At 40.2% G+C, this 8,186-nt stretch overlaps 2 protein-coding genes across 3 annotated transcripts; one reads left to right on the forward strand and one right to left on the reverse strand.

The window, feature by feature from the left end:
• Positions 1 to 283: 283 nt before the first annotated feature.
• On the forward strand, positions 284 to 6,867 carry LOC133317832 (ATP-dependent RNA helicase DEAH12, chloroplastic-like). Of its 2 annotated transcripts, XM_061519723.1 has the most exons (4): positions 284 to 1,281; positions 1,701 to 4,836; positions 5,531 to 5,765; positions 5,858 to 6,043. In XM_061519723.1, the coding sequence occupies exons 1-4, from the start codon at positions 418 to 420 to the stop codon at positions 5,901 to 5,903; spliced, it is 4,281 nt and encodes a 1,426-aa protein (XP_061375707.1). In that variant the 5' UTR covers positions 284 to 417; the 3' UTR covers positions 5,904 to 6,043. The 2 variants fall into 2 exon arrangements, with proteins under 2 accessions (XP_061375707.1, XP_061375703.1); XM_061519719.1 differs by having other exon boundaries at positions 5,531 to 6,867.
• A 523-nt stretch (positions 6,868 to 7,390) lies between these two features.
• LOC133317806 (uncharacterized) lies at positions 7,391 to 7,982 on the reverse strand. Its single transcript, XM_061519698.1, has one exon. The coding sequence runs from the start codon at positions 7,980 to 7,982 to the stop codon at positions 7,398 to 7,400; it is 585 nt and encodes a 194-aa protein (XP_061375682.1). The 3' UTR covers positions 7,391 to 7,397.
• Between the last annotated feature and the right edge of the window lie 204 nt (positions 7,983 to 8,186).

Here is an 8,186-nt window from a genome sequence, read left to right on the forward strand (position 1 = left end):
ACTACTGGCTAAAAAAAACAGCAAATAAATTTTTATTTTAAATTTTACTTTTTTAAAAAATTGTTATCCAAATATCTAAATTTTTTTCAAAAGGACTTTTATTAAATTTTTTTTTTTTTTTTTAGAAATATAAGCCTATATAAACGGGTACAAAATGTGCTCAAGTGCAAGATAGAAAAAGTGTGAGCCACAAAAATCCAAAAACCATGAATTACATCAAAGGAAATCACTATATATAAAAAAGAAGAGACTAGAGGGAAAGGGAACAACAAGTGCAAGATAGAGAAAGTGTGAGCTACACGACCAAGACCAACGCAGAGAACGCAAACGCAATCTAAAACACACGCAGACTTCATTTTTCACTTCACTGTGTAACCATTTAGGGTTTCATTCATCCTTCATCGCTATTGTTTCCACATGAATGCAAACCCTCACCCCAGCGCCACCCGGCGCCGCCCTGTTTTCAACAATCCAACTCCCCACGGCGGATGGAATTCCCACCCCCGTCCCCGTCCCGTCCACCATTCATACACTTACTGGAAGCCCCAATTGCAACCAAACCACTGCCTGGACCGTCCTCCGGAGCCCAATTTCGTCGTGAAGCTCCGTTCCAGCCGCCGTGCCTACCGCCGGGAGGACGTTGAGTCCTTGATCGGCAAATGCAAGTCGGCGCCGGAATATTCCTCTTTTTACCCCAGCGATCGCGTCGCCGCCGTCCTCAATTTCCGGGAGTGGGTGGACGCACGCGACGCCGTCGTTTGGTTCTGGGAATCGCGCCTCTCCGGAGTCCACGATTTCACGCCGGAGCTCACCTGGAACGTTCGCGTCCCTTCCGACAGGGTTGAACTCGAAGGTTGCCTCCGAACCCTATTCGCGAGCCACGTGAAGGGGTTGATGGAAGGCAAGGAGGTGAAGCGTTGGGTAGCAGAAAGCGAGAGATTATCGAAGGAGATTGCACAAGCTGCAAACATGTTGGGTAAAGTTTTGCCAATTGGCGTGCACTGGCAGCAGATGGAGAAGAAGAAAGGGCTTGATGATGAGAAGAAACTGATTGAAAGGAGAATACAAGAGTTTAATTCTGCAATGGAGTGTATATTGCAGTATCTGGAGGAGAATAAGGTGGAGGGTGGTGATGATGTTCTTAGTGTGTTTAGGTTTGATGGAAGTTTGGATTGGAAGAAGATTCACTGCCTGATCATGAGGGAGTGTCGCAGACTTGAGGATGGATTGCCAATTTATGCTTACCGAAGGGATATTCTTCAGGAAATACATTCTCAACAGGTATAATAATTTCTCTAATGTGTTTACCCTTCAAAAGTTTTACAAGTTTGTATCTTAAATTTTTAATTCTAATGAGTGCATTTTGTGTTTATCTATCTTCAGTACTCCCCTATACTAAAGACTCGGGCAATCACTTATTATAAATAAAGTAACACCCCTCTAATTTCATTTATTCTACTCATTAGATTACTACCACTAGAGTCCCGTTTTTTCCCTACTCCCGTGCTCTTGATGATGCACTCATGCTTATTGACTTATACCCTTATGTCTTTTTTTTATCCCTCTCCTGTTCTGCAGCTTTAGTATTTGTGGTTTGTGCGTAAAAATTTGACTTTTATTGCCAGTGGATACTATAAATTGTGTTGCTATTTAGATATCTATTGTTTTGCTGTTCTTCTGACTAGTGTATATACATACAGATAATGGTATTGATTGGAGAGACTGGTTCTGGGAAGAGTACGCAGTTGGTACAGTTTCTTGTTGATGCAGGCATCGGTACTGATGAGTCCATAATATGCACCCAACCTCGCAAGATTGCTGCCAAATCATTGGCTCAAAGGGTCCAGGAAGAAAGCACTGGATGTTATGAAGGCAATTCAATCATGTTTTATCCTACATCTTCATCCCTTTGCGACTCTGATTCTAAGATAAAATTCGTGACAGATCACTGTTTATTGCAGCACTACATGAGTGATAATAATTTGTCTGGGGTCTCGTGCATCATAATTGATGAGGCTCATGAAAGGAGCTTAAATACTGATCTACTGTTGGCATTGATAAAGAATTTACTGTGTAAGAGGGTTGAAATGCGCCTTATCATTATGTCTGCTACAGCTGATGCAAAGCAGCTATCTGAATACTTCTATGGTTGTGGAATTTTTCACGTGCTTGGGAGAAACTTTCCTGTGGATGTTAGATATGTTCCTTCTGACTATGCAGGACAGTCTGGTTCTGCTGTTGTTGCCTCTTATGTTTCTGATGTTGTCAAAATGGCGACTGAGATTGACAAAACTGAGAAAGAGGGAACTATTCTTGCCTTTTTGACCTCGCAGATAGAAGTAGAATGGGCCTGTGAAAAGTTTGTAGCTCCCTCAGCAGTTGCGTTGCCCTTACATGGAAAACTTTCGCCTGAAGAGCAATTTCATGTTTTCCAGAACTACCCGGGAAAAAGAAAAGTGATATTTTCAACAAATCTTGCAGAGACATCACTTACAATACCTGGTGTTAAGTATGTGATAGATTCTGGGTTGGTTAAAGACAGTCGATATGATCCTGGCAGCGGAATGAATGTACTTAAGGTTTGCTGGATCAGCCAGAGCTCTGCTAATCAGCGGGCTGGTCGTGCCGGGAGGACTGAGCCTGGTAGGTGCTACAGACTGTACTCAGAAGCTGATTATCAGTGTATGGAACTAAATCAAGAACCTGAGATTCGAAGAGTTCATCTTGGTGTAGCAGTTTTGAGGATTCTTGCTTTAGGAGTGAAGAATGTGCAGGATTTTGATTTTGTTGATGCTCCAAGTCCTAGCTCTGTTGAGATGGCAATCAAGAATCTAATTCAATTAGGAGTCATTCAGCTGAAAAATAATGTTCATGAATTAACTCATGAAGGTAAGTGCTTAGTAAAAATGGGGATCGAACCTAGGCTTGGTAAACTTATTCTTGGCTGTTTCAATCTTGGTTTGGGTAGAGAAGGCATTGTCCTTGCTGCTGTGATGGCCAATGCTAGTAGCATATTTTGCAGAGTTGGTAATGAAGGTGATAAGCAAAGATCTGACTGTCTTAAAGTGCAATTTTGCCATTCTGATGGTGACCTCTTTACTCTTCTTGCTGTGTACAAGAAATGGGAAGCTTTGCCTCAAGAAAGGAAGAACAAATGGTGTTGGGAGAACAGCATCAATGCCAAATCTATGAGGAGATGCCAAGACACAATTTCAGAGCTAGAATCTTGCCTTGAGCGTGACCTTCCCTTTGTTGTTCCAAGTTACTGGCGTTGGGACCCTTGCATGCCCTCTGCTCATGATAAAAATATGAAAAGGGTTATACTGTCCTCACTTGCTGAGAATGTAGCCATGTACTCTGGATGCAATCATCTTGGTTATGAAGTAGCACAAACTGGGCACCATGTTCAACTACATCCATCTTGTTCATTGCTTGTATTTGCTCAGAAACCTGGTTGGGTGGTTTTCGGTGAGCTGCTTTCAGTTTCTAATCAATATTTGGTCTGTGTAAGTGCTTTTGACTTTCAATCATTGGAAGACCTTTACCCTCCTCCCTTGTTTGATGTGTCCAAGATGGAACAGCGGAAGTTGCAAATCAGGAGATTGACTGGTTTTGGCTGTATGCTTCTGAAGAGATTTTGTGGGAAAGCCAACAGTAATTTGCTTGGTCTTGTATCGCGCATAAGGAAAGCATGTATGGATGACCGTATTTTCATTCAAGTGAGTGTTGATGAGAATGACATCCAGTTATATGCCACTTCACATGATATGAATACAGCCCTTAGTTTGATTAATGATGCTTTAGAATATGAGAAGAAGAGATTATATACTGAATGCATGGAAAAATATTTGTATCATGGATCTGGTTTCTCACCTTCCGTAGCTTTGTTTGGGTCTGGTGCTGAGATAAAGCATTTGGAACTTGACAAACGTTCCTTGAGTGTTGATGTGTTTCACCCAAACATAAATGCAATTGACGACAAGGAACTCTTGATGTTTTTTGAGAAGAATATCTCAGGTTCTATCTGTGCTGTGCACAAGTTCACAGGCATGACAAAGGAGGTTGAAAATAGAGAAAAGTGGGGCAAGATAACATTTCTGTCCCCTGATGCTGCTAAAAGAGCTGCTGAACTAGACGGAGAGGAGTTTTGTGACTCGTCCTTGAAAATTGTTCTGTCACAAACAGCTATGGGAGGAGATAAAACATTTTCATTTCCTGCTGTTACTGCAAAAATTTCTTGGCCTCGTAAATTTAGCATGGGGTTTGCCATAGTTAAATGTGACATAAAAGATGTCAATTTCATCTTGAGAGATTTCTCTAACCTTGCAATAGGAGGAAGGAATGTTCGATGTGAAGCTAGCATAAAGCATGAGGATAGTGTAGTGATAAGAGGGCTTGACAAAGAGCTCTCGGAAGCTGAAATTTTGGATGTACTTAGAATGGCTACAAGTAGAAGAATTCTGGATTTTTTCTTGGTGAGAGGAGACGTTGTTGGAAATCCACCATGCAATGCCTGTGAAGAGGCACTCCTAAAAGAAATTTCCCCCTTAATGCCCAAAAGAAACCCCCACATTAGTTCTTGCCGCGTTCGTGTGTTTCCACCTGGGCCGAAGGATGCTTTTATGAGAGCTCTAATCACTTTTGATGGAAGATTACATTTAGAGGCAGCAAAAGCTTTGGAGCAAATTGAAGGAAAGGTGTTGCCTGGATGTCTTTCATGGCAGAAGATAAAGTGCCAACGGTTGTTCCACAGCACCTTGACATTTCCTATTCATGTGTATCCTGTGATCAAGGAACAACTGGAAAAAGTACTTGCAAGCTTCAGCAAATTAAAGGGTACTTTATCATTTTGTTCCTTTTTTGGCAGATGCTTGTACTTCATCTTTGCGTTGCCTCTTTTACAAATGCTAAGCCTTTTACTTTCTACATGGCTGCCACCTATTTTTTTTTTAATTGTGTCAAATGATTTTATTTTTTATTATTTTATGATCAAAGTTGCTGTGGTTAGTTTAATTCATGTAGTATGTTCTCATACTCCCCCCCCAAACAACTACAAAAAATAGAGCCCAAAAGTAGTTTGCGAAAAAATGAAAGGAGAAGTGAGGAGTGCACCTTTGTTGTAGGGGCCCTCTCTTTTACTTGTTTCTCAATAGTTTATGCATTATATATGGATTAGATTTTGATCCAACATCTCTATTACTGGATTAACCATATCATGTTACCTATTTAAACCTTGTAAGCAGTTTTTGCTACACGTGTAATATATATGTTGACTACTCTAATGATGGGTATTTCCTTGTTTACTACTAGTGTTTAGAGTTTTAACGTTGACAATGGATCAAATTAATATTTCCTAGTTACTATGTTTCTGAGTTTGCTTAAATTTCAAAAGTTGATTGATTTTTATATGTCATCCGTCCATGGTTTGTTTGAAGCTTATTTATACTGTGCGATAACTTTAATTGCATTATTTTTTAAGAAACTTCTCACTACAATTTAACTGCTGACAATCATTGGTCTTCTTCTCAAGGTGTTGAGTGGAAGCTGGACAGGACTGCTAATGGTTCCCACCGAGTGAAGATAACAGCCAATGCCACAAAGACAGTGGCAGAAGTTAGGAGACCTCTGGAAGAACTATTGAGAGGCAAAACCATTGACCACGACAGCCTCACCCCCGCAGTTCTACAGCTCATGTTGTCTAGAGATGGCTTGAATCTTAAAAGCTCATTACAGCAAGAGACAGGAACTTACATGTTTTTTGACAGGTACAACCTTGATTTACGTGTGTTTGGTTCCCCGAACAAGATTGCTTTGGCTCAGAAGAAGGTGATTCAATGCCTACTCTCTCTACATGAAGGAAAACAGCTAGAAATCCATCTGAGAGGGAGGGATCTACCTCCTGATTTAATGAAGCAAGTGGTTAAGAATTTTGGGCCAGATCTCCATGGACTAAAAGAGAAGGTACCTGGGGCCGATCTTAAACTCAACACACACCGCCAGATAATCTTTCTTCATGGTAACAAGGAGTTGAAACCAAAAGTAGAGGAAATGATTTTTGAGATTGCACGTTCAAGTCATCATTTGGTTGAGAGACCTGACACCGGACCTAGTTGCCCAATTTGCTTGTGTGAGGTTGAGGATGGATACCAGCTTGAAGCCTGTCGTCATTTGTTCTGCCGGTTATGTCTGGTGGAGCAATGTGAATCTGCTATAAGAAACCAAGGCAGTTTCCCAATATGTTGTGCTCACGGGGGCTGTGGAGATCCCATTGTGCTTACAGATTTGAGATCTCTCTTATCAAATGATAAGTTGGAGGAACTTTTCAGGGCTTCTTTGGGAGCTTTCGTGACATCGAGTGGGGGAATATACAGGTTTTGCCCGTCTCCTGACTGCCCCTCAGTTTATCGAGTTGCAGATCCTGAGACAGGTGGTGAGCCATTTGTTTGTGGTTCATGTTATTCTGAGACTTGTACCAGGTGCCACTTAGAGTATCATCCATTCCTTTCGTGTGAGAGATATCGTGAATTCAAGGAAGATCCGGACTCATCTCTGAAGGAGTGGTGCAAAGGGAAAGAGCAAGTTAAGAGCTGCCCTGGCTGTGGTTATACAATTGAGAAGGTTGATGGTTGCAACCACATTGAGTGCAAGTGTGGAAACCATGTCTGCTGGGTTTGCTTGGAGTTCTTTAAAAGTAGTGAAGAATGTTATAACCATTTGAGAAATATACACATGGCCATTATATAAATTGCCAGTTGCGTACTTATTTACTGCGTTTTAAGTATATGGGTATATATATAGTACATAGATGTAGAAAAATGTACAGTTTAACTTGAACTAATATATATATATAGAGTAGCAGTTCTGCATCTTCCTTTTTTACAGGAGTTTATCGCCTAGAGTTGCATTGTGTATTTTTTGGCTATGCATGTCTAATATCAGTTATATGGGGAAATGACTTTACGGTTTTGAACATTTTAATACATTTTAATAAGTATTAAAAAAAGTTTAAAAATCAATTTTAAAAAATTATATGAAATTTTATTAAAGGATATCTATTTATATTATATTTTGACATTATATATAGTTTGCCCCAAACACAGAAAATAAATATTATTATCCAGTCTACATCAAACGCAGGATAGAATGTATGAGCTTATGTTACTCTTATTCAGCTTTCTTATCCTATTCATTTCTATTATTTCCTGTACACCAAAACAGTCCTTCTTAGTGTAGTAAATGAACGAAAAGAGAGAATGAAAACGCTCGTTTAGCTCAATATAATATAATGGATTCGCTATGAAATTATATTGTGTATAAATATAAAGCAAAAATTTGTATATGCAGATATAATCTTCCATTTATCAACACAACTCCAATGACAGTAGGGATAATCAGAGTTAGTATCTGCAAGCAATGGCAGTGGTCACTCCAATTCCCAATGAAAGAACCAAAGCCAGAACCCATGTGACACTTGTCGTTTCTTCACCATGGTCATGTCCTTTGGATAATCCTAAAGCTACCTCTGGTTGTTGCTGCATCAATTGCAAGTTCGAAACTTGAAGCTCAAGCAATCTCACCTGTTGGCGATAGGCAAACACTTGCATTGCCTCCTCCAACAAAGCGATTGAAAGACCATCCCTTTCTTTGCTTAGAACTGAAGCCCTTTTTTCTGCTTCTCTTGCTCGAGTTTGAGATGCTTGCAGCGCCTTGAGAAGCTTCATTTTATCATCACCATTTTCAATCACGTAAGCACCACAGTGTTTGCTATCTTGCTCTTCTTCTTCTTCTTCTTCTTTACCTGCAATGTTACATACCTTATTCATGGACAATATTACAGTCTTATCTGGACCCATAAAAACCTTTGAAGGTGGAGGAAGATCACAGTTCTGCATGAGGTCAAGCCCTGCAGGCTTGTGAGAAACTGTGAAACCCATTATCTCGTTCCTTGCTCTTTGACTAATCTTCTTTTGTTGGCCTCCCATTAAAAATCGAATCTTTTTTTGATGATGGTGAAGTTGGTGCAAAGTGCAGTAATGGGTTAATTTCTTAATGGACAAAACTCTAGAATTTCATGTAGGAAAGGAAATTATGCAGTTTGAGGCGTGGAAGGAGGAAAAAGGGGTTGGTTTGGGACATTGATGGTTGTGTGGGATCATTGAATTCGTGGGCCAAAGCGTGTGATGAAA

Source organism: Gastrolobium bilobum, unplaced genomic scaffold, assembly GCF_033153095.1.
Source record: "Gastrolobium bilobum isolate Gb01-03AN ecotype WA unplaced genomic scaffold, APGP_CSIRO_Gbil_v1 utg60276, whole genome shotgun sequence".
NCBI classification, from domain to species: Eukaryota; Viridiplantae; Streptophyta; class Magnoliopsida; order Fabales; family Fabaceae; genus Gastrolobium; species Gastrolobium bilobum.

Coding starts and splice junctions, on each gene's coding strand:
- LOC133317832 (XM_061519719.1), top strand. CDS start 418: ATGAATGCAAACCCTCACCCCAGCGCCACCCGGCGCCGCCCTGTTTTC. Junction 1,282..1,700: donor AGGAAATACATTCTCAACAG/GTATAATAATTT, acceptor ATATACATACAG/ATAATGGTATTGATTGGAGA. Junction 4,837..5,530: donor AAGCTTCAGCAAATTAAAGG/GTACTTTATCAT, acceptor CTTCTTCTCAAG/GTGTTGAGTGGAAGCTGGAC.
- LOC133317806 (XM_061519698.1), bottom strand. CDS start 7,982: ATGGGAGGCCAACAAAAGAAGATTAGTCAAAGAGCAAGGAACGAGATA.